This window comes from Stegastes partitus, unplaced genomic scaffold (genome assembly GCF_000690725.1).
Source record: "Stegastes partitus isolate 25-593 unplaced genomic scaffold, Stegastes_partitus-1.0.2 Scaffold253, whole genome shotgun sequence".
NCBI lineage: Eukaryota > Metazoa > Chordata > Actinopteri > Pomacentridae > Stegastes > Stegastes partitus.
Genome location: NW_007577984.1, coordinates 240,166 through 267,737, shown reverse-complemented (window position 1 = coordinate 267,737; position 27,572 = coordinate 240,166). Strand labels below are relative to the sequence as shown.

At 39.7% G+C, this 27,572-nt stretch overlaps 4 protein-coding genes across 4 annotated transcripts in view; 2 read left to right on the top strand and 2 right to left on the bottom strand.

Moving 5' to 3' along the window:
* Positions 1–297: 297 nt before the first annotated feature.
* cts12 (cathepsin 12) lies at positions 298–4,255 on the bottom strand. The gene is made up of 8 exons (XM_008281969.1): positions 4,225–4,255; positions 3,273–3,418; positions 3,063–3,182; positions 1,957–2,121; positions 1,653–1,874; positions 1,396–1,564; positions 495–600; positions 298–397 (listed from the first exon to the last, which is right to left on the bottom strand). The coding sequence occupies exons 1-8, from the start codon at positions 4,253–4,255 to the stop codon at positions 298–300; spliced, it is 1,059 nt and encodes a 352-aa protein (XP_008280191.1).
* A 2,251-nt stretch (positions 4,256–6,506) lies between these two features.
* On the top strand, positions 6,507–12,559 carry ankrd29 (ankyrin repeat domain 29). Its single transcript, XM_008281970.1, has 10 exons — positions 6,507–6,518; positions 7,093–7,203; positions 7,501–7,599; positions 9,163–9,261; positions 9,500–9,598; positions 9,913–10,011; positions 10,120–10,218; positions 10,545–10,640; positions 11,965–12,063; positions 12,152–12,559. Exons 1-10 carry the CDS (start codon positions 6,507–6,509, stop codon positions 12,233–12,235), a joined length of 897 nt encoding a protein of 298 aa, XP_008280192.1. The 3' UTR covers positions 12,236–12,559.
* Positions 12,560–14,190: 1,631 nt separating this feature from the next.
* LOC103357413 (vacuolar protein sorting-associated protein 4B-like) lies at positions 14,191–22,351 on the top strand. Its single transcript, XM_008281968.1, has 11 exons — positions 14,191–14,398; positions 16,084–16,195; positions 16,313–16,457; positions 18,302–18,360; positions 18,447–18,566; positions 18,658–18,814; positions 18,918–19,066; positions 19,679–19,760; positions 19,922–20,141; positions 21,140–21,280; positions 21,358–22,351. Exons 1-11 carry the CDS (start codon positions 14,378–14,380, stop codon positions 21,457–21,459), a joined length of 1,308 nt encoding a protein of 435 aa, XP_008280190.1. The 5' UTR covers positions 14,191–14,377; the 3' UTR covers positions 21,460–22,351.
* A 1,767-nt stretch (positions 22,352–24,118) lies between these two features.
* Positions 24,119–27,572, bottom strand: part of plekhb2 (pleckstrin homology domain containing, family B (evectins) member 2) — a 5,465-nt gene continuing 2,011 nt past the window's right edge. The window contains exons 3-8 of the mRNA XM_008281967.1: positions 27,094–27,246; positions 26,899–27,001; positions 26,689–26,728; positions 26,226–26,309; positions 25,657–25,771; positions 24,119–25,127 (exon numbers count right to left, since the gene is read on the bottom strand). Coding sequence (XP_008280189.1) covers positions 24,991–25,127; positions 25,657–25,771; positions 26,226–26,309; positions 26,689–26,728; positions 26,899–27,001; positions 27,094–27,246 — 632 coding nt within the window. The 3' untranslated portion in view covers positions 24,119–24,990. The remainder of the gene's footprint in view (positions 25,128–25,656; positions 25,772–26,225; positions 26,310–26,688; positions 26,729–26,898; positions 27,002–27,093; positions 27,247–27,572) is intronic.

Below are 27,572 nucleotides of genomic sequence, written 5' to 3'. Positions count from 1 at the left end.
GCTGCACTTATTCATCTGTTGAAAGTTTGACCAACCAATAAAACTTTTAGATGGCTAATGTCAGTGAACATTGAGCCATCCAGGCTTGTGTGTGTTCTACATCCCTGAGAGAAGCCATGTTTTCACTGTAAAAGGTTGATGAGAATTTGTGTCCATTTAGTTACACTGTCAGAAATGTTCAGAGAATACACATGATAGGAGTACGAAGATGACTTGCATGAGCACAGACTAATATTTTCTGGAGATTCAGTGCGGACGAAGTGCATTAACACTCAACTCTGCAGCACTGTGTCATTATCACAGAGTGGGGTACAAGGCATAACTGGCAATACCACAAGCGTTTCTGCCATCCCGGACCAGTCTCATATAGCCGCCTTCACCCCAGCTGGATCCCCAGCTAAAGAAAAAGAAGAGAAAAGCAGGAATTCACATTGAGTAGGAAATGCAGTGATTGTAAATGTGATGTTGTTCTTTATGCACAGAGTTGAACAGACCTGTTTTTGATGATCCAGTAGTCTTGGCCATCGTCTGAACCATAGCCAACCAGCAGTACTGCATGACTCAGGTTATTTGGGTTACAGTTGGGCTCGTCGTATATTCCTGTAAAGAAAATTGAAACCTGCATTAACATATTTAGCTTACATGGGATAAAACTAAAAACACAACACCGACATATTATCACCTCAAAGTCTTTGATTCAAGTCCTGTCATTGATTCAGCCATTTAAAAAAAAATGATTTCTATGTGTCAACATTATATATATTTTGATGTTTTCCTGTGAAAATAATCCCCTCCCGCCTTAAAATGGTTTAGATGTTGCTGCAACTGAGCACACCAGCTCACCTATGACTCTGCTCCAACTCTATAAAGCTACTGTACACTACATAATGGCAAGCTGAAATATTAGAGTCATTCAGCCATACGTGTTCAAACTGGAAACCAATTTTGATGAAGAAGAATGATACAGAAAGCTCCACCCTGCAAGTTAATGGGGATTCTTTGGGGGGTTTAATGTATGAAACCCCAGAAGTCTGAATCTGAGTTTTTTAGATTGCCATCCATACCCTGCAGCTTCAAGGTGGAAATGCTCAACCATGACGCTGACTGCTCATTTTTCTCATGACATGCCTCCTTGTATGTAAAAAAAAACAAAACAAAAAAAACAACTCTATGGACATTTTCATTGAATGGGGTCAATATAGGAAACTTTTTAGCAAAGACTTCCAGCAGATGAGGAGCACCCTTGGCATTAACTTGGACTCCTTTAACGCCACCGCTTTACCTGCTAAATGCTCCACTATGTTCACCAGCTAGCTGCTAACACTGATTGTCTGTTGTTCGGTGCTGAGCAGGTAGTGTTCAATGTATTCATTCTTAAATTTAAGGAAAGTTAACCTGAGCTGTAGAACATAAAGCTTGAATGATCTGCATCAATGGCTACTGTGATGGGTCCTATAGTTGCCACAGCGTCGGCCAGAGCCTGCTCATCTCCTTTGGGTATGAACCTGTAGTCTTTGATATGAGCAACTGCAAGTCTGCTGTCATAGTAACAGGGCTGGGTGTCCTGTTGAAAGAGATAAATGTTAACAGCAGGCTGGACACAGAATCATTTAGTGCTGGGATGGACGCTGAGCCAGCAGGTTGAGCCTCACCGCTGAGGTGTACGGGTAGGTGTTTGTCGACTGCAGGCCGTTGTTCACCACATAGTCGTAGGCGTTGGCCATCCAGGCACCACTGCAGCCGTAGGTACCGTAAGGTTTGGAGCAGTCCACTAGGTTTTGCTCACTCAGGGATACAAGCTGACCGGTCTTCTTGTATATTTGTCCCTCTATAGCTCCTGTAGTGCTGAAGGCCCAGCATGAGCCACAGTAACCCTGAAAGGAACATCCAAAATACAGATGTGACTGTGATTCAGCTTGAACAAATCCCATTCAACTGACTTCAGGAATGTCTTACCTGATCTTTAACCTCAGTGACGTAACCCATTTTCCTATAGTCGACAAACCAGGAATCAAACTTCTTTGCATTGTTGCGCAGCCTCCAGGCCGAGACTTCCCTTCCTCTCCTTACGTGCCGGGCGTTTATATTGGCACCTTGCAAAACCTGGTATTCTTGTTTTGTCTACATATAGAATACACAAAGATTGTTTTCAAATAATTCATCATATTGTTAAAATGTAAAAGTCACATTTCTACATTTTGGGAAACTAACCTATTTGCTTTCTTGCCAGGAGGTTCATGAATAGTTTGTGTAGATTCTCATATGGGTCATGATCGTTCTAAGAGCTTCAGTAGAAGGCAATCGTTTTGTTCTTGAAGATATTTTCTTCTTAACCAAGACAATTCTTTCGCACTATATAATTGACGGGGAGTCAACAGGTATGTTTGAAGATGTCACCCCCAGATTGCATAGCTAATGACACATTAACACCCCCAAGGTTACATAACTCTGGGTGTTAAAGGTTCTGAGTCTACAGAGGAGTGGTCTATGGCACCATTTATCAGGTACTTATAATGCACTCTTGAGAGTCCTGTCCAGGCAGTTTCACAACTATTCACATCTAGAGGCATGTGACTGTTGGTTTATTAAGGGGCAATTAACCATGTAGTTTGGTTACGATGTGATTTGGCATACCTGGGGCCCATTAGTCAGTAGAACTGAAGAAGTCTCTTGGGTAAGAGGTGAAATATCTTAAAGAGCAAAACAAGAAGTCCATTTGCCTTGAGGAGATTAATACTGATCTCATGTCAGTGTGTTAAATAGCCTTAGCCTAGCTTAGCACAAAGACTGGAAACAGGGGGAACAGCTAGCCTGTCCCAAGATAGGGTGTTTTGACCATTTGTGCTGCCCTGTCAAAAAATGCTGCTGTAGTGCAAATTAGCAGCAGTCTGATAACCATAATCTAGAATGGTTTACTGGCACATATCAATATGGATCACAAGTCAACTCAACAGAAACAAAGTCTACCTACAATTTCCTTTAAAGTTCATTTCTTAACATATTATGCTCAAAACAAAATGTTACCACACAGCTTCAATAAAGCATGTCTCAATATGACTTACCAGATCGCCATATTTATTCATGGCCATAGAGAACGGCCTCATCCCCATAAAAAACCCTTGATTGTTGTTTTCAATCAGTCGCTTGTTCTCCTCCCAGATGGCCCTCCTGTGCATGTCATCCTGAATTAAAACAGAAAAAAGAAAAAGTCAAGCAAATCAGAGCACATGTGTAATTATCACTGACACTCGTAGATGTGCAGTAAGTCTCACTGATTCATCATAGCTTATGCCGTGGCTGCTTTTCCAGATCTCCCACTCGGTCAGGACCGCCTCGTCTGAGTCCGACAGCACATGTGGCGGGCCGCACAGCAGGACGGAGAGCAGAGCTGCCCTCAGCAGAAAGCTGGCCTGCTGGACTACAAAGACCAGAGCATCACAGTGGAGTCACACATTTTTATGATACCTACTTTAAACACATACTTTACAGAGGTGTCTATAAATTACTCTTCACTAGGAGAAATATTGTGAAACTACTGTTTTTGTACACTTAGACTGGATCTTTTTGCAGCATCCTTTTATTCATTCTTACCCATATGAGCTGCAGGTTAAATCATCAGAGAGAGAAGCTGATTGTTCTGTCTGAGCTGAATGTATCAAAGCTATTTAATTCTAATAGATGCATACTGCTTGACAAAAAGATGGAGTTCCCTGACCCAAACTGCAGCATCAATCAACAAACCTTTCAGCACTTCTACTCATAAATGTGTTCTCTACTTTGTAAACTGCATAGAAAAGAAGCCACAACTGCCTAGTGTAACAAAAGATGAATATATGTTTTTTAAAAAACTAAAGTGTGTTTGACACTTAATCTTTTTTGTGAAAAAAAAATCTAATTTGTACAAGCAGCACTGCATGTATTCTACTCTTCAATGACTAAAATCTGAATCAAATGTGACTAGACTTAAAATGAAAATGTCAAAGTGCCTGTATTTTATTTAGAATGAGAATTATTCAATAGTAATGGATCACGACAAGGACTTGACCCCGTTGCTCCAGGTTTAAAGTAGAATTAAAGAATTCATCTCCCTTACTGTGACGCTTCCCTAATTTGTTTTCACAGAGAAAAAACTTTTTTAAAAAACAGCATTCTTTATACAAACTTAATTTTTTAAAGATTGTAGTTATTTTTGCATATGAAGTAAAAAAGCCTTTCCCAGCTTACCTGAACAGATGTGACTTTGTTTTTTTCCCATATTCTAAAAGCGAGTGAACAGTGACAGACGATGGACCTGCCTTATATAGTGTTCCAATTAAGTACATGTTTCCACTGTACTTTTACTTAATCCCTAAATCAACACTTGTGCGAGCACCTGAGAAGGACATTAGTCAACAAAAATAAGATGCTTTCCCTGCTCCTCCTCAGCAATACCGCTATTATCATTGAGAGACAGCCAAAGCTGCAATATTCTAAATCCCTCAAATACTGGTTTATAATTGAGCACAACACCTGACATCTAACTTTCCAAAACCAGTGGTGAAAGAAGAACTTTATTTAGGTAAATGTGCCAGTGCGTTAATTTAAAAATACTCTAAGATTTCTGCATTCAAAATCAGACTGAAGTAAAATTTCTGAAACAGTAATATGTAGTTAAAGCATCAGTGAAAGTACACGGTGTGAACACAAGCAGCTGCTGGGACTGATATGACATTACATGGGTGGTAATACTGATGCATCAGGCAGCATCTCACTGTTTCAACTCTTTTATGTCCACTCGAGTTGTTTATTTCTGTTTCCAACTTGGAGTTCTGGCCTCTCCAGAAGGTCACAAGATAAGATGTAAGGGGTTGTGTCAAGATTAATGGAATAGGAAATTGGAAAACTAAAGTTCTGAACACAAAGAGGATTGCTTTGAGATGTTGAGGTAACGCATAATGGAACATTCTTCCATAAATCACAATGTTACATGACAACAAAGGGAGAACGTTCTGAATGCAACGTCCAGCAGCATGTTTAGAATGTTTTAAGAGAACTTTATCCTGCTTTAAAGAAGGACATTCTAGGAATTATATATGTATGTATGTACATATATATGTTTCCTGTGAAACATTACCAGAACTATGCAGGACTTTCTCAGAACACATTTAGAAGAAAGATCATTTAGCTGGGAAAGATTATCATCATCATCATTATTTTTAGTAGCAGTAGTATGTACGTAAAAGTAGAGCTTAATTACCAAGTAAAATGAAGTATAAAAAGGGTCAACTGGGGGGAGACTCCCCCTTTACGTCTTTTGTTCTTTTAAAATGTATTTTTGTATTTTTTAATGTAAACTTATATGTAAACTGTAAGCATGCTTAAGTGAACAAATTAAAATTAAAAGGAAATCATAACAGACTACAACTTTGCTATTTTAAAACTAAATGTGACATCTTCCCCCACACCCAGAGGATGAATAAGATAAACTGTGTATTCTCACATTTTAAAGTTGGTTTGACTTTAACCGCAACTTAAAGGTAAGCTAACGCATGTAGGTTTTTGTTAAACTGTTTGATCATTGTCAATTAATCTATAATTTAGGGATTTATAAAATGTCAAAATTAACTGGGACGTAAAAACAAATTAAGCTAGCTACCTGGTGCTACAGCAAACAAATACAGTGTAACACTGTTAGCTTAATATGAAGACAGATAGTCTTTTACACATATAATAATACATTATTTTACTGTTTTGGGGTTTTTTTAGCTAGTATGTTGCTGTATTAGATAATTGTGTGCATAATTTACCAAACATCTAACATTAGCAAGGCTAAAGTTTTAAAAGTCATTGACGTAATGAGGGCCTTCTCCCCTCAAAAGTCCTACTCATACATGTTCACATATTACAAAATAAATCTTTTTTTTAAAATTCAGATTAATGGATAGCTCTCCCCATGGCTCACAGTGTATAAAGTTTATCTGTATATATTCTGATAAAAACAAACAAACAAAAACACAGGACTATTTTGTACTGTCATAATATTCTACAATTTCATTGAGCAGAATATTACATCCTGTCGACTCAAATGTGCTTCTTTTGATTTCCTCCCATCAGTACAATAATTTCAATACTATTCAAAGCTTTAAAGACTTAAAATAAAAGCTGACTGTATGTAATGGTCAGGAGGGGACAGTGTGTGTAATGTTGGGTTCATGTACCTGGCTTCACCCTGTAACACACACACACACACACACTCTATGGTAACACACACACACACTCTATGGTAACACACAACCTCTGCTCTGCACTGCCACGACTGTGTTCATCAGCGCCCCCTGGCGGCCCGCCGTGCATCTCCTCACAGGACTCACTGCGGAGGATGAGCTCAGCTGATTGTCTGCCTGGTATTATTATTATGTCGCCAACACCCAAACACAGTGCGGCAAAACAGGCGAGTGGCGCTCAGCATCGCGTCTAATGAACGAGTGCGCAGGAAGAAGCCATGAGTCACGCATGAGGTGCGCAGGATGTCTTTCAAGGTAAGCCAGCTTTCTGCACGCATCATGCTCTGCACGCAGGGCCTCAATGAGAAAACAGATCACGGCTGCTTCCTCTGAAAGTGCCCACCGGTTTATTTTGCATTTACGTGGTGTATTTAAGTGTGGAGCTGCAGCAGGAAACAGATGAGCTGACTTTAGACTTTAATACAATCATACAGTGTAGCTCTGAGTGTGTGTGTCAGTGTGTGTGTGATGGTATCAAATGGCCAGTGGTTCCTTCTCACATTAAGTGCATGAGTGTGTCTATATAGTACTGATCTGGTGCACAAAAGGCAAGTTCCATCAATAATTCAGCATTAAAATTTTGGGGTGAAGACAGTTAAGATTAGGCAAGTTTGACTGTGGCTACTTGTGAAGCTACTTCTGATCACAGCTGTGAGGTTATTGATCATATTCACTGATTGGTGACTCACCTGGCTGTCATTCATAGACCGCCACCTCCACACTCAGTTCTCACACCAGGACCCTGCTGCTGTTACTATCTGCTGTCAGCTTGTGTAATGCCATAATGGTGGTTTCAGGTCAGTGTTTGTTGTGTGTATTTACCCCGCAGAAGGAAACACCCCTGGCTAATGCTGTGTTTTGGGCAGCGAGGAAGGGGAACTTGGCTCTGCTGCAGCTGCTGCTCAACAGTGGCCGCGTGGACGCAGACTGCAGAGACAGTGTACGGACGCTGCATGTCCCGGCTGCTCAGCTGCACGCTTTAGCCATAAGCCACCTGTGGTAGGGACACAGAGAGCTTCAAGCCTTAACCTCTGTGGTGCATGTGTCTGTACCATCCATAGGCTGTATGTAAATATCTGTATCTAGTCTATGGCACCATTACAGTCTCACATCCATGTCATGACTTGTCCCGTCATCGTTAAGGTTGAGCCATAAATGTGCAGAGTTTAGTGTCTTCATCGTGGCATTTAAAGCTCTTTTCAGCAAGCGTTATTACTGGCGTGTTTCTTTTCTTTAGTATGGGACCACAGCGCTGATGGTGGCGTCGTACAGCGGACACTATGAGTGTGTCAAAGAACTCATAATGCAAGGAGCCGACATCAACTACCAGAGAGAGGTATGCTTGGAAAATAACCTTGTGGCCTTTATGGGATTCCAGGAAGTAACTGCACCCAGTCAGGAAATAGTCTGACCCATAAATTGTTGTTTTTCAACAAATGGCACATTTTATAGTCATTTAAGGGTTTTGATAAGTGCATTTGTTTTTATCTACCAGTTGAGGAAAAACTGGGATTTGTGAGGAGGCAGAGCCCTTATCCACTAAGTTTTTGTCTTATAGGCCAAACTCCTGATGGTAGAAAGAGGTCTGCTTTCTTCAAGACAAAGTAGTTCTAGTTCAAAGTGTACACACTGTGATGTGTGTAGATGTTGACTGTCCAGATTAACAAAGACTCTGGACAGACGTGTTGCAGCTGAGTTTTCGAATGTTCCTTTTTGGTGTTGTACCACAAACTAATTTCAATTCTCTTCCACTGTTGCGGTGCTGTATTGGTGGCATTTTAGACTTGCATGTCTTAAATTAAATGTAACTATCTCAACAGCAAGATGCCACCAGAGAGAAGCGGGGCTATTCCCATTTTTGCATCATTTCATTTGTGTGCTTTCTTTAACTTTTGTTAATTTGGATAAAAGGTTAAATGAATTTAAACAACAGCAACAAAAAGGTAACATGAAGCACTTTGACGTACCGAAATACTAACAACACTACACTCACACACTGGTAGACACGGACCCAAATACAGTGCAGTGATAGGCCATTCTTTAGTATCATTTGCATTCCATTCCTGGTTTAGAAGACACATTCCTTCCATTCATGAACAAAGACATAGAATAAATGATCTAGATTCATTTACAGGCTAAGAAGAAGAATTTGTATTTTCATTATTAGACTGACGGTCTGTTGCCTTCAGTTCCAAGCTCACAGTATTAGCACTGAATTACTGAATTTAAACAGCAAAACTAAAAAACACTGTAATAATGCACGTATTGACAGTTCTGACGGTGCAGGATTCCTCCTAAGTTTAAGAGAAGATAATTTTTTTCAGCTGTTATAAATCTATAAACTGTTTTCTGCCTGCAGGTACATATTTAGTCTGTAACAAAAGCAAAATGTCAAGCAGTTCCTTTACACCAAAGGAACTCTTCGCACATCTGCTCCATGAGGCAGGTGCGTAGGAGAGGGACGAGTGTATCCAAAAGTTTCAATCTGACTCCCACACGCTGTCCTGCATTGGCGTGACAGTTCGTTACCAGACCTTCTTCAACCATATGGTATATCAGAGCCTGCAGACCTGATGAAGGTTTAAAACCGAAACGTCGCGCCATTAAATGTATCTATGCAATTTAGACAGTGTGTGGGAGTCTGATTGGAACTGCTCTTTTAAAAATAAGTGTTTTTCATGTTAGTTTTATGTTAAAGTGAACATATCTCATTATCTTGGCCGCTAACATGGGTAAAAAATTAAACCCAAAACTAGACAATCCCCCTGACTGAATTTACTTCAACACTTGTTTCTTTTGTTCCTCATTGCATATATAAATAGAAACATGTAAAGATTGTGTGCAACATTAGGGTGAAGGTCATTTAGCTAAACAGCCGTGTCTTTATTTATCCTTGCAGACTGGTTCTACCGCCTTGTTCTTCGCCTCCCAGCAGGGACACCATGACGTGGTGAAGCTCCTCTTTGAATTCGGTGCCTCCACTGAATTCCAGACGAAGGTATGCTGCCGGTCACGGTGACGTGTACACGGCCTTTGTGACACTGGGTGTGATTTGAGAATGCTGTAATTGCTATCATCCGACGTCAGGATGCATCATGCAGAGATAAATAGAAAGTTTGCTGCTCAGTTTTCCGCTCTTTAGATAGTCACAGCAGCTCACAGTTGGTACGCTCAGCTTGTACGTCTTTGCGTTTTGCTGAATGCGCTCGCTCTGCCGTCATGTGTGTCTGTGGCAGGACGGCGGCACAGCTCTCACCGTCGCCTCTCAGTACGGCCACTCCAAGGTGGTGGACACCCTGCTGAAGAACGGAGCCAACGTTCACGACCAGCTGAACGTGAGGCCCTTTGCATCCACATCTCACAGCCTCTCACTGTCAGTCTGCTGTCTTTAAGCCTCCTTGTCTGTCAGGAACGTGATGGTTAGTTGCACACAATGTCCCGGCAGCTGGAATCCAGCCTCTCAGGTTTCTGCAGTCTGCTGAGTCAGACGTGAATCACATTGGGTTGGATTAGTGTTCGTCCTCAGGCTGGGGAAAACAACCTGATGGCACAGAAGTCTATTTATAAATAGTAGTAATGTATTGGTGTTTTATTAATACACTTTTTGCTTTTCTGACTGCTTTTTTAGCTCCATTTTTATATATTTTAGGATGGTGCCACCCCTCTTTTCCTCGCTGCCCAAGAGGGTCATGTGACTGTGATCCGACAGCTGCTGTCATCTGGTGCCAAAGTTAACCAAGCGAGGGAGGTAATGTCGTCCTCTTTAGCACACAGCTCTTGCATCCACTCTCCTCTTTCCTGTGACCTCCTTCCTCTTACGTCCTCTGCAACCCCCTCCTCATCCCTGTGTTTTCAGGATGGCACTGCCCCCCTGTGGATGGCAGCTCAGATGGGCCACAGTGAGGCGGTGAAGGTGCTGCTTTTACGTGGTGCAGATCGGGATGCTGACAGACAAGTACATGGATCTTTTAGGACTAGTCGAGTACACTAAAGTGTAAATAAAGGGATTATTGTTATTGATTGGTGCCATTCAGACCTGCTGCCCTCAATAAGACTATTAATCAGCCTTGAAATTGGTATGAAATGCCTAACATCAGACAAGGAGGCTTTAACCTGGAAGCTTTTTGCACAAATCAAATTGTGAAAATATTAGAGGCTGAGAAAATGGAGAACCGTCGAGAACTTTACGATTTAGTAAAAAAGCCTCACAGCAAGTGAGTAAGTGGATCGAAAGTGGAGATTTTATTAAATAATTGTTCGCTTTCTCTGCCGTCTTTCAAGGATGGATCGACAGCGTTATTCAAAGCAGCTTTGAAAGGACACAACGGCGTTATCGAGGAACTCCTCAAGTTTTCTCCGTCACTTGGCCTTCTCAAGGTAAAACATGGTGCCATGTAGGGGCTTTTCACTGAAGGAAGTTGGGGACGATGCAAAGCGACACAAGTGTTTTTACAAGAATGCCTTTCTAATCTGCCCTTTCAACCTTTCTTTTTTCATTTTGATGAAGGTTCCTGTAGCTTGGACCATGATGGTAACTCCAAATATACAAAGTAGTGACAAATAGTTATTACTGAGTGTAACTCCAGTTGTTTCTACTCGTAGGAAATAGAATAATAGAGGTTTGTTAGTTGGCCTTTATGGCACATTTTACATTGCTGATGTTAGAGAAGAGAAGACTGCTACCCAACAAGGACATCAAGAGGGTAGAAAACAGGCTCTTGTTGTCTTCACTGAGTTTAACCAATCAGCATCAAGAACCAGACTGCTGTTTTGTTTTGGGGTCACTTAGAAGTATCTACCCTGGAGTAGAGACGTGAAAACAGCTCTGAAAAAAGTTCTGCGGGGATGTGCAAACGGTCAGGCCTTGCAGATATGGTGTACAAGCTCTTGCAGTGGAAAATGGCATATTGGTGTTGTACAGGCGTCTCTACAGTTAAACTGGAGCTGCAGTGAGGACAGACTTTGTGCAAAATTGTTTCCATGGTAAGAATCTGGCACAGAAGCATTGTAGTGGTTACTTTGTAGAGAATAAGTTCTAACGGGATTTTAGGGATGCTGGTAGGTACTTTTAGGCAGCCTTGGACAGGGCCAGGCTAGTGACTTTCCTCTGTTTCTAGTCTTTAGCTTTGTGCCAGTTCAGGGCCTGGACCCTTGAAGTCTGCAAATGCATCACAGAAGTGCAACAAAGCCTGTTCCGGTTCAAAGGCTCCTTTGAATGCTGCACAGAAATAAATTTTAGTTTCCCAGCCACAAAGGCTCCAACTGGTGGATCCTTCATGGTGCAACCTATCCCAAGGTTTATCTCTCAGTGGTGATAGTTTTGGACTTCGCAGGTAAAATGTTGGCATCCTACGATTATACTTTTAAATGTATGTATTGGATCACCTTCTTGTCCTCAGTTAATATTTGAAGTTTCATCTTCTGTCCCAACTTTTTGGCTGTCAAGGGTTTCTAACCAAGAGTCAACAACACTGGGTTCGACCTTCGCTTCTTCGGAAGTTGAGCCCTTCGATGGATGTGGCCCCTGAATTGGGAGTTTTATGCTAAACTAATCTAGCCGCCTGCAGGCACTTATTGTTTATTTAGCATACAGATAGAAGCCATATTAATCCTTTAGTCTGTCACTTGGCAAGACAGGGAGTAACGTTGTTCACATGTCAGAGTATTCATTTAATTCATATTTGTTCATGTTTGTCTCCAGAATGGCTCCACTGCCCTTCATGCTGCTGTTTTTGGAGGAAATCTTCGAAGTATTCTGCTGCTGCTCGGGGCAAACGCAGACCCCACACTAGCCAACCAGGTAGAATTTAAAGATTAAATGGAAAAAACAGACAGAACATAAGTCAATGATAGTAGTCATAATACTTGTTCTTGTGTGTGCTTTGCAGAATAACGAACTCCCTGCAGATCTGACAAAGAGCGATCGCATCCTTAAGCTTTTAAATCCGAAAATCTTAAATGGAGGCAGCTGATGACCAGAGTCCTGCCTTCATTCTTGCCTGTACCACACTGTTGATGCGTACTGAGGGGGGAAGATAACAGCAGTGTCAAATCTATTCAATTAGAACATGTATTGCACACGGTGCTTGCTTTTGACTGCAGCTAAAGTGAAACTGTCTTATGCTGAACAAACCTGGATTGAGAATAGAGTAACACAGAATGCATTTGTCTGCCATGTGCATCACTTCCTTTATGCTGTTCTCCTACATTTGTTTTGTTCACCCCAGGTGTAGTAAGATTTCTTGATGTTTTGCACAATATTTATTTGCCTTTTTAATAAATGTAATAAAGTGTCATTTTATTTATTAATGCAGAAGTGTCAATGTGCATGCTTATTATACTAAATTATATATTTTTTATTTTGAAAAATTAGTTTTGCAGTGGCAATAATAAAACAATAGTGCCACATTGCATTGTAGAAACAATATAGTTTGTTTCTTATATTGACAATTGGCATCATTAGACCTGGGTATCCAAGGCTTGTTGTGTTTGTTTTTTTAGTCATTATATTTTTTTTTACATAAGTAAGAATAATAAAAAAAATTGCTTTGCATCTGTTTAGGTGTCATTCTGATCACAAGCTGATCAAAAACCTTGGGATAGTATTTAACTGTTTGTAAAAGCCTGTTTACTAAAGTCAGAATGTTTTTTTTGCCACATTAAGTGCTTTATTACAGAGACTTATCCACTTTAGTCACCTTATTGCTTCCTCAAACAAAATGTGATCGCTTTAATCATTAACATAACCAACAAAATATGACAACAAGGAGCTGAGTAGCAATAACAAGACTTTTTTATTGTTTTATTGTAAGTTGCTGAACTTAGATTAGGTGTCACTGAGCAGTGCGCTGATGTTTTAGTCAGCAACACAGACAGCAGATATGGTCTGATTATTAGTTATTTGTAGTGTGCTGTGGGATTTTATGGGTGAAATTATTCTTCTCATCAGTACTTGTGTCTCTAAAAAGTCATTTACCCAAATGACTTTGTAATTTAAAAAAAAAAAAAAAAAGTATTTCCAAGGTACCTTTAGATGAGACAATACCTCTGTAAATAATTCTAAATAAAGCTGATTTTAGTTTGATCTAGTGCCAACTTTATTATCACATTGGTTCGGTTTTCTCCCAAATTAATAACACTGTAGGGTCTCAGCCTTAATATGTGTCATAGTTAATTCTATTAGTGTTTTAATAGTGGGGTTTTTTTGTAAGAGTTTAATTTTTAATATGTAAATAGATACAATCACAATTTAAATAACACTTCAGGATCCTAACTGTGGTTTTTGGTCTTGTTATGTTACTTTAGTGACACTAATAGTAATCTGATTTACTGAAAAGTACTTTAGTAGAGCTACTGAATGTGCTATACAAAAACCCTCGCTTGACCAGACTAAAACATTTTATCTTATTAAGGTTGCATGTTTGTGATCATATTTCAAGTAGTTTTTGTTATATGTTTAAGCTGAAACTGGTTTTATCTTTTTTTATTGTTATTAATAATAACAATAGGAATACAGAATATGGCTTAAGTATAGAAAGAGGTGTGATCACCTTATTTTCCGTAAAACACAGTGTCTCACACTTCATATTAATTTGATGCTGAAATACCTTGAAAACTGTGCAATTATCAGGTTAAAATCAAAAGCCTGCTGGGCCTGGCTCTGCCTCTGATAACGACAAGTAATCACTAGAGGTCAGTATTAATGTAGTTACATCTGTAAGTCACGTTTGCTGTGATTGAATTCAGTTACTTTCTGGGGTTTTTTTTGGCATTTTTATTGTCGTTGCTGCTGTTTTACAAAATGCGTAAAGTAACGAGTGATGAATATGGACACCTTTGTGGTAAATCTGACAGACTGTGTTGGTTTGGAGAAGCGTGAATGAAACATCAGCTGTTCAAGGTAACAACAGCGTGACGTCACGTGGCCACCGCGGAAGTGACAGCGGAGTTTGTGTTGATGCGGAAGAGAAACGAGCCTTCAGGATGTTTTGCGATTAAAGTTGTCCGAGGACGAAACTTATGCAGCAAAAAAACAAGCAAAAACGAGTTAGAAGGGTTACAGTTTTGTTGAAGTATCGTATTTTACTGAAGTTTGACCGACAGAAGGACTCCTAATGGCCAGCGGCAACTTACAGGTGAGTGACAAAGAGTTTCACTAAACGAGCTACCTGCTTACATAACATGGGTCTGGATCAAACGAGCAAAATGTCAGCTTTTAATAATACTAAAATAGTACGTTTAGCCTAAAAAAAGTACGAGCATTTAAACATGGTTACCTTAAAAACTGCTAAAGTTGTAAAATATGAATAACTAATAATGTTAAATCACTGTTAATACTTTCTGTGTCAGCTGGGCTCATAATAACAGCAGCTAACTTACTAGGTTTTTAAAAGTTACCTCTTGAGTTGTTGGAAAGTAACGAAGTACTTCTAAAAAAGTAGCTAAAAGTTAAGAGGACAAGTAAAAGTGAAGTGAAACAGTCTGTTCTTGTCTGCTTTAGGCTTCTAGTTCACATTTTAGAAGAGAATATTGTTCTTTTTACATTTAATTGACAGTTTCTGAGTTAGATTGTACATCAAACAATATGTTGGGTCTATATAATACAACCTCGTTGATTGTATGTTTTATTATACCTCCCATATCGATCATACCTTTAAAAAATTACCTTCCTGTATCAAAGTTATATGTTTAGATTTCTTTTTTCCATGATAAAAATCTCCTGCTGCCTTCAAATGGCTTCAACCTAAAGCGTCTCCACTGCTTTTTTTAGAACATGCAGATTTATTTGAAGTCTCCGCCTCTCTGCTTCTTTAGCAATAACATTTTCCAACGTGGGTGTTACATTTTACTGTTACTTGTCAAGAACGGTCAGTAGAAATATTTATCAAAATCTGAAATAAGCTTCATGTATTAGCATTCCTTTAAAATATTAATTTTACTGTCACATATAGAGAAATGTCTACATTTTTCTAGGGACAGTAACCTCCATTGTACCATTTATTCCCAACAAATTATACTACATCACTGAATATGTTTGTAAGGAATGCCAGAGAAAGAACATAGGTTTGATTTTTTTTTTCCTCTCTCTGAATATTTTCAGCATTTTTCACTGCAAAAATGACTGTATGTACACACTTGTGTCTGCTTGTTATTTTTAGGTATTATTGACTTTATTATTATTTACACAGTTGTTGATTTACCCTCTGAAAACCGATCTATATGTATCAAAGAAAATAATGCTTGCCTTCAAATAGTTTAGATGTAAATCTTCATCATCGCTTTAACGAGAATGTGCAGATCTATAAAGTCCCTCTCTCCACTCACTCCTTCCCACTTGTTGCAGGTCAAGCACACCAGCTCACCAACAACTCAAACACTGTAAAACTACTCTGTTATGCAATAGTAAGACAAAGATGTCTGAAACAAAAAACAATTCTGAAAAAGAATAATGATACAGAAAGCCCCACCCTGTAAGTTGATGACATTGGCTCATTAGGTTTATCAAGGGTGCCAAAGCTTTAAAATCAGCAACTTGCAGTTTTATTAATTAGTTTACCATAATTAGGGTGCATTCTTTATTGGGTATTAATTGGCAACATGTAGAACTGTATTATTTCCAAACAAGAAGCAGATATCAATCAGAAGGATTTATCACTTCCTGAAAGCACAACAGATGTTGCGTAATATCTAAGTGATCTTAGTTAATAAATGATTGTTAGTTGATGATATATTTGCTATTTTTAAGTCACTACTTATGAACTTAATGCTTTATTAGAACATTGTAAACTTAATTCTTCTCTTTCATGTTCTTTGTTTTCAGAAAGCTATAGATCTGGCCAGCAAAGCTGCCGAGGAAGACAAAGCCAAGAACTATGAAGAGGCCCTCAGATGCTATCAGCATGCAGTGCAATACTTCCTTCATGTTGTCAAGTGTGAGGAACCTGAGTTATCTCAGTGATGGATTTCGACAGCATTTCTGTTGTTTTAAACTGCACTTCTGTTCCACACAGCAGCACAATCTTAAGTCACTGAGTGTTGTGTTGCTGCAGATGAGACCCAGGGCGATCGAGCGAAGCAGAGCATCAGGGCCAAGTGTGTGGATTACCTGGACCGAGCCGAGCAGCTGAAGGAATATCTGAAGAAGAAGGAGAGTGCTCCTCCAGCCAAACCTGTCAAAGAGGCTGGTGACAAAGGGTAAGACCGATCAAGAAATCTGATGAATGAGTTGATTTTCTAGTCTAACTAATACTCACTGTTTAAGCTTTGCTCTAAAGAGCAAAAAACTTTCTGTTAAAAAAAAGAATAAAAGCTACACAATGTGGTACTAATAATGACGGCAGCTATCTAAGTTGTTTGAGTTAGTTACGTATAGAATGAAAACAGTTTATTTCCAGATCCAATTTCTTTGAAAGAACTGCCAGATTGACTCTAATGACTGACAGAGACCCATTTATACCTGTCTATATATGTTAATGGAAGAGTCCTACTTTGAACATTTTTTTAAGGTTTGCTTTGCTGTAGACTTGATGTTTTTACATATTCAATTGACTGTCTTAAGCTTGAAGTTCACTTTGCACAGCTGTGTGATTTTGGTATCAGTCATAGAGCGCACGATGCACAGGTGGAAAGATATTCACAAATCAGTCTGAGTCTCATTCAAATGAGGCAGTACAAAGCATGTCTGTGAGTGGACACAGTGGAACATTTTGTACTTCATGCTGAAAATAGTGGTTTCAGAACCATTTTTATTAATCTGCAGCCACCGGCTGTAGACTCTGCCTTTAATCATGACATTTCCTTGTTCCTTTGGTAAACGCTACTCATGCAGTGTCTGAGGTCAGCAGTTCAACTCTACTTGATTTGGTCACTTAGGCTCCGCCTACAGGCAGCCACAGAACCATTGAGGATTCTGCTGTGAGGGCTTAACAGAAAATGTATTTTAACCATAATAAAAATGACTGCTCATTCAAACACCTTAAAACTCAACACTGCACTTTCTTTGACCCCCAAGAATAAACCTGCTAAGTCTAAAGTTGAACAGATGAATGGTTGCCAAGAAAGGCAAAGAACAGACAGACAGACAGACACACACACACACACACACACACACACAGACTTCTTTATTTGTCTTTATTGTATGGAAAGTTTCTCCTTCAGTCCATTACATCTCTTCAGTCCTGTGAAGGCACCACGACACGTATTAGTATGTTGATATATCTGCAGCCTCCAATGTTTTGAAATGCAGCACCAGAGCTCATTGCCAATCTGCAATCTTGCAATCAGCAGCAGGCTCTTATAAAGTAAGCACACACACCTCCATTCTATCAGACAGGTTCGTTATAGCTGGGTTATTTATCCAGAAGAAAGAAGCTGATGTCTTCTGGGCATCACAGCCTCATTTACACCATTTTTACAAGAAAATATCCTTTATGTTTTTTATTTAAATGCATTACGTAGCAAACACTGCCATGTTGATTCTTCTCATTTGAAACACAGTTTAGTTTAATGCAGACTTAGGACTGACATGGCGCTACAGTGATGCACTCCTCACTAGCTGGCTGATGAAAGGGCCTGTCAGTAGTTTAGGAGTTGCTGTCATGCTTGACTGTGATTGGTTTAGTCAATTGAGAGTGACGAGACCAGTGATATGACTTACTAATCACTAAATCCTGATCTATAATTAACTTTAGTGAACACTTAAGCACCAAGCAAATAAGCCTGAACCCACTATCTATGCACAGATGTGTGCACTTTGCACTTGCGTGATTAAAATAGGTTACGCTCGCAGGTGAGGGAAGTATTTAATTAATGGTGTTCTAGCTGAACACTGTTGACATTTTCTCTGTATATTGTCATTACTCTTAAGTCTTTGTCAGAATCTTTTCCAGGAATCTCCAGGTCGATGACGACTAATTCAGATTGTCAGGAAATTAAATGACTGTACCTGTCCAGTGTTGCCCTACAGAATAAAAACTGTTGTTTAGTTATCAATAAAATCTAAATATATCACAATACGTTGTCTTTTTGTTTTATCATAGGAGTGAAAGTGATGAAGGGGATGATCCAGAGAAGAAGAAGTTCCAAAATCAACTCTCAGGTGAATCACGCTGTCACAGAATTTGATGACATTTTGTGAATTAAGTAGTTGTTCAACCTATAAAGAGTTTCTGATCTCTCTTACAGGTGCCATTGTTATGGAAAAGCCAAACATTAAGTGGGACGATGTTGCTGGACTTGAGGGAGCCAAAGAAGCCTTAAAAGAAGCTGTTATCCTGCCCATCAAATTCCCTCATCTGTTCACAGGTTGACAACAAAAGCCAGAGTTTTACACCTCCTGAAATTACTGTAAATGTGTGAGTGGTTTTAAAAATAAATACTGCCTCTGTTTGTGTAGGAAAGCGAACACCTTGGCGGGGGATCCTTCTGTTTGGCCCTCCAGGAACAGGAAAGTCCTACCTGGCCAAGGCGGTGGCCACAGAAGCCAACAACTCCACCTTCTTCTCCATCTCCTCCTCTGACCTTGTGTCCAAGTGGTTGGGAGAAAGTGAAAAGTGAGGCCCAGGTCATTTGAACAATAATTAATATGAGAATGTGAGAAACTGACTATTAAAAAAAACAAACATCTGTTTTCTCTCCACCTCTGTCTTTCTCCAGGTTGGTGAAGAACCTGTTCAGTTTAGCTCGAGAACACAAGCCATCCATCATTTTTATCGACGAGATTGACTCCCTCTGTGGCTCCAGGAGCGAGAACGAGAGCGAAGCGGCGCGCAGAATCAAGACGGAGTTCCTCGTCCAGATGCAGGGTGAGCAAGAGACACCTGAAAATCTGAATTAATAGCTGAAAAGCTGGACTTGGTTAAGAAGTATAAGAAATATCTTTCTCCTCTGGGGTTGCAACGAAGAGATTTCATTATCGACCAATCTGCTGATTACTTTCTTGATTGGTCGTTTTGTCTATAAACTGTCAGAAAATACTAAAAGTCAGCTGTGACTTCCCACAAAGTTCATGTATTATACACTGCTTAGACAAATTAAGGGAACACTTAATGATCACAGTGTAACACCTATTCAGCTAAACTTCTGGGATATCAATCTGTCCAGGTAGGAAGTATAAGTGATTGTGAATTCCCCCTTCAGTGGGTTAATAATTTTGGTTTCCACTGTCTGTTTTTATGTCATTGTGTTCTCAATAAATTACACTGTGTATATTAATGATTTAAGTGGTCCTTTAAGTTTTTTGAGCAGTGTAGTTGGTTGTTTTATTTGATTCCAAAACCTCAAAGATGTCCAGTTTACTTCGGGATATGACACATATTGTTGCACTGGAAAACTTGGAACAACCATTAATCTTTTATAAAATTAAATGCAGTTGATCGATTACTTGACAAATTTTTGCTGCTCTATTTTCCTCTCAGGTGTTGGAAATGATAATGATGGAATCCTGGTCTTGGGAGCAACAAACATACCATGGACACTGGACTCTGCTATTAGGAGGAGGTTAGCCTGATTTACCTCTCTAAAAAAAAAAAGTCCTACCGAATCTTCTCTCATCCATCATCCAGAACTGGTTTCCGTCCTGGTTGTGATGGATAACGACCAGGATTTAAGAGGTTCTGTGCTTTTAAAATGGCTGACTGAACCTTTTGTGCGTGTCTTAGGTTTGAAAAGCGAATCTACATTCCTCTGCCGGAGGAGCACGCCCGCTCCTTCATGTTCAAGCTGCATCTGGGCTCCACCCCCAACGAACTGACAGAGTCGGACTTCACAACTCTGGGCAAAAAGACGGCGGGTTACTCTGGAGCTGACGTCAGTATAATCGTGAGGGACGCCCTCATGCAGCCTGTCAGGAAGGTGCAGACGGCCACTCACTTCAAAAAGGTAAAACTGCAGTAAACTGTGTGTTCACCTGCACTTGTTATCCTGCTTGTCCACTTTCTAACTGCAAGAAAACTCCTTTGGGAAACCAGTTGGAATATATTATTCCAGTGTAGGACTGACAGAAGTAGATTTGACAAGACACCTGTATTACTACCTTTAAATACAGCACAACCTTGTTAGCTATGTCTCATTTCTGGGCAAATTGGTAAAGTAAATTTTAACTTAAAAATAAATGGTGACTAATAGTGCATTGCTGTGTTAACTAGCAATGGTTGGTTTGCCAGAGCTGAAAAGGGGAGCAATTATAATAACGGAGATAGAATAGACAGCAGCAACTGGGAGTACTGAGGAGTCTATGGCTGAAAAACCTGGGAAGTCTCCTTAACAGCTTCTGATGCTCTGGATAAAAAGAAACTCAGTGTTTGGAGGAAAGATCACAGTCTAAAATAGAAAGCGGATGACGTTGAGACATATGATTACAATCAAGCATCAGCAGTGTTATTGTGATGTTATTTTTACTGGCCCAAGTAAGAGAAAAAAGTCCATACTTCAGGTTTAATATATATTTTAATGCATTTTAAAGCTCAATGTTCAGCCTAGTTCACTGCTCTCATAGTGTTGTTTTCAACCACAGCAGACATGAAGCCGAAAACCTTGTGTACTACCTGCTTGCATTCAAACAGCAGAGAAACACAGTTCGCGGCTAGCTGGTGAACATAGTGGAGCATTTAGCAGCTCAAGAGAAACTGAAACCAAAACTATAGCTAAAAAGAGAGTGAGTTGCATTCACCAGATGATCAGAAAAATAGCTCTGAATTACTAATATTGCTTTGTAAAGTTGGATGTGTATATCAGCTAAAAACATGCTCACACATTTACCTTATCACATCTACGACTTATCCCTTTCTAAAGTGTGCTAAAAATCAGACATTGCAAGCCTGTTTTGTGTTTCTTTATTGTGTCTTCTTATTTTTATCTATCCACACGCACTAATTAAGGTTCGAGGGTCATCGTATAACAATCCTGGCGTTGTAGTGGATGACCTGCTGACTCCCTGCTCACCCGGAGATCCCAACGCCATAGAGATGACCTGGATGGAGGTCCCTGGCGAGAAACTTCTGGAGCCAGTTGTGTGCATGGTGAGAAAAGACTCAGTCAGCATAAATGATAAACATCGATCGACTCTATTCTGACTTGGCTCATGTTCTCTGTACAGACCGACATGCTGAGGTCACTAACAAACACCAAGCCGACAGTGAACGAGCAGGACTTGGAGAAGCTGAAGCAGTTTACTGAAGATTTTGGGCAAGAAGGCTGATAATGTTCGCATTCTCCTCATGAACGGAACAGTTATCTTCACTCTCAGTTAGGTTTCTGATTATTTGAGTCATGTTAGGTGTCAGAAAGGGTGGAAAATGTCCACAAGAGGACGCTGTAGCCCAAAGTTCGTACTCACTTTTTCATCAACCACTAACAAGTTAATCAACTGTTTCAGCACTAGTAATCTATCAACCTACAGAGACTCTATATTTTTCAGGGTTTTTTCATATTTCTTTGACTTATTACCAAATAATACTGTTTTTTAAATTAAAGTGTATTACTGTTTACTGTAAGTATGCAGATGGTGGTGGCTACAGTGAGTAGACGCACCTTTCCAGCACTACATTCTTCTTATTGTAGTTGAGACCGAACTAGTTTCACGGTTGTCTTTTATAAATGGGAATTTTTACTATAAAATCTGTCTCTATTTTAAATGTAAATAATCTTTTACTGGTTATTTTATTCTACTACATACAAAGTTATTGGCCTCTGGGGTTATATTGAGTTATTAAAAATGAAATACAATGCTTTTGAAAGCATTTCCAAGTTATGACATACTTCCTTGTGAGGTTAAATACCTATGCATATTTTCTGCACATTTAATTTACATCTAGTCATATTAACTTCCACATCTTGCTGTAATTGAGCGAAATTTCCAAACTATCAAACTTTAGCAGTCAGTTATTTATAGATCGATATACTCTGTTGCCTTTGGGTTTGAAATATATTTAAGAGTTTCTTTTGGGGTTTGCAAAAGTTACATAAATAAATTTTAAAAAAGGAGGTCATTTGCACTTTTCTTGTATCCTACTCAATATGTTCTGTGAACAAAAGTCTCAGGGTTAAAAATAAACAAAACAAAGCAAAAAAATAAAAGGAGTCATTATTAACTTTGTGAATATATTTAATTGTTAAAATACATCTCTTGGTTATAGTCATATTTAATGCAGGATAAATCATAATTGAATTAGTACATTTATTAAGCGAAATATAACAGGATTCATTTAATTTCACATCTACAAACAAATTTAAGACTTGTAGAAAAATGACATCAATGATACACTGCTTGCAAAACTGAAAATCTTTTACACCTCTCCGGTTGGTTTCATCAATAAATAAAGTACCTGTTTGATGTGCAAACCAAGATGTTTTCCATTGAGCAGAAGTTGCTATTTTGAATGCAAACATAATTAACCTGAAAACATTCGAGGCTTTTGGAGTGAAAAATAAAAGTCCAGGCCAATTGAAACGTCACTGAATCTCAAGAGACTGATTTACCTGATCTACGAGAATAAAAACCAGAACAAAAAATTCAAACACACTTGAAATCAAAAGGTAAGGTCCGACAGCTGCCAATGAAAGAAATGACAGTAAATAATGCATCCAAACATAGGAGTCAAGAGGAGTGATGTCCCTTTATACTCAAATGCTAGTGTTTCTCCATACACTTATTATTTCTGGTTAAGACAATAATATGACCAGATTCTACCAAATAGTTCCCTCAATATGTTAAAGTGATTATTGCTTTTTATTTCTCCACTTCTCTACATAACACTCATCACAGGCTGCCTCCTGCATTAATAACCTGAGGAACCGGAGAAAACACTGCATATTCACAACCAAAACAAAGTGAAATAACAAAAAGGTACAGTACACAGAAATTAACATAAAACCAGTAAAAAACAAAAACAAAACAAATACTGTAACGATTACTTTGCAAATACAAAGGACACCTGTGATCCATGAAACAAACCGAACTGAGAGGACCTGAAGTGTACGATGAAAGCAGAGGCGTTTTTCCTGTTGTTGTAATAACTCTTTAAAGTGAGTAATAGTTGTATTTTTTTTGGTTAAGAACATTCATATTCAGATGACATAAAAGGGGTTGGGAAACAGCAACACAGGGCATATGAGAAAGTGCTAACAGTATATGTACATATACAGATAGGTGACAAATTAAAGGAAAAAACCTGACAATTTGTTGGGTTCTCCATTCAAAATTTGTAAGGCGTTCACCTTAATATGTGAAGTGCAATGACGTATGTTGCAAATCAGCGCGATATAAATAAGATTGAATGAAAGTGAACTGATCTGAATTGAACACGCTATGGCTCTCTCATAGCCCTTTTCCACCAACAAGAACCAGGTGCTAGTGCTTAGTTGGTTCAAATCTCACACCTCCTAAGAGCATAGGCAAGGAGCCGAGTTAGAGCCACACCATTGCATCACTGTGAAATGTCAGTACGTCACTGCACTGTTTCTTTCCATTGAGAAGTTGGTCGAGGCGCCGCTCGTACCCGGCTGTAGCCATCTCCTGCTGGACTTTTTCGAACACAGGCTTGATCTGAGAGGCTCCCTCTAACTTATTTTGGATTTCAGTTAAAGAACACAGTGCCAGTAAGCACTAGGTTTCTTCTTGGATTAGGCATCCATATTGACCTATTTAGGTTTTTTTTTTTTAAAATGTAGCTACTCACTCAGCTGTTGTTTTAAAAAAATCCCGGCTCTGTGTTTCCACCAGTTTCGTTGGTCATGATAACCCCCAGCCCCTGATATACTCAGTTCTTAGCTCTGGCCCAGCAAAGAGTTGGTGCTTGCTAAGCACCAGGTTTGAGAACCTGGAGCCGGTGCTTGCTAAGCACCAGGTTTGAGAACCTGGAGCCGGTGCTTAGGTGGTGGAAACACAAAGAACTGGTGCTAAGTCAGGCTCTGGCTCCAAACTAGCACTGGAATCAGCTTGGTCAAAAAGGGGTAGCGGTCACCAGATCTCAACTCCTTTAGAAGATTCAGGATTAACATGTTGAGGCCGATACATGGTACTGTTTTGCTTTGAAGATGCACATCTACCTGTTTGCTGCCACTTGTAGGGCTCGTGTTAAAAATATGTGAAACCATCAGCTACACTTGTTTGTGTTTGTGCCATTGTTGTTCCTTTTGTTTTGGAGAAAACGTCTCAGCAGTCCTGAGAAATCGAATGCCAAATTGGATCGATGATGGAGAGCAGGCCTGTTGTATCTGCCGTCATAAGCAGCACTAATCAACCTTTCAGCTCATCAGCATCCAACCTATGCATAGCGTGATAGTTTGTTGGAAGACTGTACATAATCGCATCTCTGTAGCCTCTGCACTTGCACCTGTGCCCAGATACCAACACAAAACCAGAAATCCGCCTGTATCATTAAAACACTAGAAAGTATTTTTGGAAGAATCGTGTTACCCCTCCAGTAGAGTTCTAGAGACTTAAAGCATCAATCAATCTGGCAGCATGTTGTGGCCCGACACCTTACTAAGACACTTTATACTGGTTTTTTTCCTTTAACTTGTCACCTGTGTGTGTATACCATTAAATATAAAGGATTTTTTGTTTTAGGACACGTAGTGAGTAATTCACTGCCCATCACAATCATGCTTCATAGATGTAGCCCAACAGATACATTTCATTCCAACTCATGTGATGGCACACAGAAGAAGCCATATGCTGTGAATACAAGGAAACTGTGTGCTAATAAAGGTTACATTAGTCACGACACTAGAACACAGAGAAAAGAGAGCCGAGTGCCAAACCGGTAGCTGCTCCGGCAAGCATGCCCAACGCCACGTCTCCCCCGTCTTCACGCTGTCGCTCCCGAATAATGACATGGTTCACTTCGGGAGCAGCGTACCCACCTACAGAACACAACAGCAAAATTTTATTTAAATCTTACTGAAATTATTAATTAATCCTTACATTTGGGCTCAAGTTGCAACCAATTAGTTCTGGGTGCGCTGCCATGACATTTGTTTGCATTCATGTTCCCCTCAGGATGAATTGTCAGAATTTTGCCACCATCAGGTCAAATTTTTATCCAAATACCTCTCATCAACTTGAGCTGGACTTTCAAATAAGAGCCAATGTTTCGTGCTAAACTACGATGATTAACATTCTACCTGCTAAACATTAGCATGTTAGCATTGTTTGAGTTTGCATGCTGACATTAGTATTTAGCTCAGTTCACAGAGCTGCTAGCATGGCTGTAGACTCTTATTGTTGGCATAAAGTCTGCACTGGAATACAAAAAATAGAAAACGCACAATAAAGGAACCATCAGTAGAACCTGAGAGACAAATGATCTTGTTTAGTTTCACTGAGAGGCATTTAACATACAATATAATCATTTACATGTGCACATGTGCTGAGAAATGTGAGTGTTTTTACCTTGGTACTGATAGGGATAAGCAACAGCGTAGGGCTGCCCATCAGCAGAGTATACAATCTGTGTGGCATGTGGGGGAGCTGGAACATAGTCTCCATACGGACCTGGGGCATAAACCTGGTGAAGAATTACACAGAAGAGGTTACATGACCAGAGCAAGCACGCACTTCATATTTTAGAATAACCTGTCTGAATGTTAATGAATCTTTTAAACAGTTCTGTTGCTGCACCAGTAGATGGCAGCAGTCTCTGGGTTTCTCTGTTTGTCATACTCTTCTTCATGATTTTACTTAGATCATTGCCATGGTTTTCACTTTGGAAAGGTCATCTCAGACCAACGTAGTGATTAAATGTGGCCAACATTGCAAACACAAGAATAAAGTACAATAATATTGTAAATAGCACCAAACACTAACACTGAAAAGAAATGTCCTTAAATTAGGAGCACTTTAAATACGATGAAGTGTTCAACTGATAATATCTCTCCTTTGCCTCCCCACACACAGTAAAAATGTGCGTTAAACTGAAATGACTTTTTGTCAGTCACATGAATACTCTGCATTCCTTTTACCTGTGGGGGAGCATATTCTGAATAGGGAGGAGGAGCAGATGCCATTGCTTCCTGCGCAAAGCCGATCTGAGGAGTAGCGACCACCTAAAAATATCAAACAACACAAATGAGGCCAAGCAAACTTAGCAACAACACTGAGCGACGTGACATTAAGACAAACAGAAACAGTACAGAAGTCTGATAAATATTCATAGTGTTCCTCTCACAAAGACAGCTCCTTCTACATTACCATCACAGAGGTTATAAAAAAAGAGAATATGAGAACTGTCTCATACAGGAAAATATCCCTAACCTCCGGTCTTCTGTTTATTCTTTAGTCTGTCTGTTTAAGGAAATAAAGCTTCCGCATAGTGTGAGTACAGTTTCAGTCCAAGCTTTTTCATTAATAAGACAGATAATGACAGACAGACTGTCCTATGCTTGCAGCAAAATCCAATAACTACAAAAACTAGTAAAATCTCACCGTATTAATTCTGGCATCCTGAAGTGCCATGGTCCAGGCCCTATAAGAGAAAGTGGAAATTATCTCATCAACAAATTAAAATGTCTTCTCTGAAAACATAAAACACAGACAACCTAAATGCAAAATGTTCAACTTTACCAACACAAAAAGAGAAATAATTAATAATTCATCAAACTGATATAATGACTCGGCATTTATGTGCTGACTTACAGAGCATCATCTGCACTGTCTGCACACAGGCTGATGACCCGACCATCTCTGCATACTATCTGCAGCAGGGCATCGCGCGTCTTCCCCTCCGGTGGGTTCAGCTCTGAAAAAACAACGCAGCAGGACAAATTTTAAATAGGAGCAAAAACGCGTGAGTGTGAACCCGTGATATCAGCATGAACCCATGACAAGTACCCTGACATGCAGCAGAGCTGCGGATGTTGATGCAGTTGACCCTCATGTGGATGTCATCCTCCATGTCACGTCGTTGTTGGTCATTGTAGAACACGAGGCGTCCATCAGCCCACAAGTCAAACCAGTTTCTTTTCCACCGACGCAGTATGGTACCTTACATGGAAATATTCTACAGTTTATTTTCACTCTTTGTCACAGCATCTTAACCATCTGGATATTATACTGTATGTACTTATTAATTGCTGTATTGAGATTTTAATTTCAAAGAACATGCTGGGGCTGCAAGGTGGCTTGGTGGTTAGCACCGTTGCCTCGCAGCAAGACGGTCGCCTGTTCACGTCCCGGAGAGGACACCCGGGATCTTTCTGCGTGGAGTTTGCATGTTCTCCCCGTGCAGTGTGGGTTCTCTCCGGGTTCTCCGGCTTCCTCCCACACAGTTCAAAAACATGTTGAGGTTAATTGGTGATTCTAAATTGTCC

Bases quoted from the DNA above. Each gene is read 5' to 3' on its own strand.
- LOC103357413 (XM_008281968.1), top strand. From the start codon at position 14,378: ATGGCCAGCGGCAACTTACAG. The intron at 16,458-18,301 runs GTAAGACCGATC...GTTTTATCATAG, and splicing joins AAAGAGGCTGGTGACAAAGG to GAGTGAAAGTGATGAAGGGG. The intron at 18,815-18,917 runs GTGAGGCCCAGG...GTCTTTCTCCAG, and splicing joins TGGTTGGGAGAAAGTGAAAA to GTTGGTGAAGAACCTGTTCA.
- cts12 (XM_008281969.1), bottom strand. From the start codon at position 4,255: ATGGGAAAAAAACAAAGTCACATCTGTTCAG. The intron at 3,183-3,272 runs GTGAGACTTACT...GTTTTAATTCAG, and splicing joins GCATAAGCTATGATGAATCA to GATGACATGCACAGGAGGGC. The intron at 398-494 runs GTCTGTTCAACT...CTTTTTCTTTAG, and splicing joins TACTGGATCATCAAAAACAG to CTGGGGATCCAGCTGGGGTG.
- ankrd29 (XM_008281970.1), top strand. The intron at 7,600-9,162 runs GTATGCTTGGAA...TTATCCTTGCAG, and splicing joins ACATCAACTACCAGAGAGAG to ACTGGTTCTACCGCCTTGTT. The intron at 9,599-9,912 runs GTGAGGCCCTTT...TATATATTTTAG, and splicing joins ACGTTCACGACCAGCTGAAC to GATGGTGCCACCCCTCTTTT.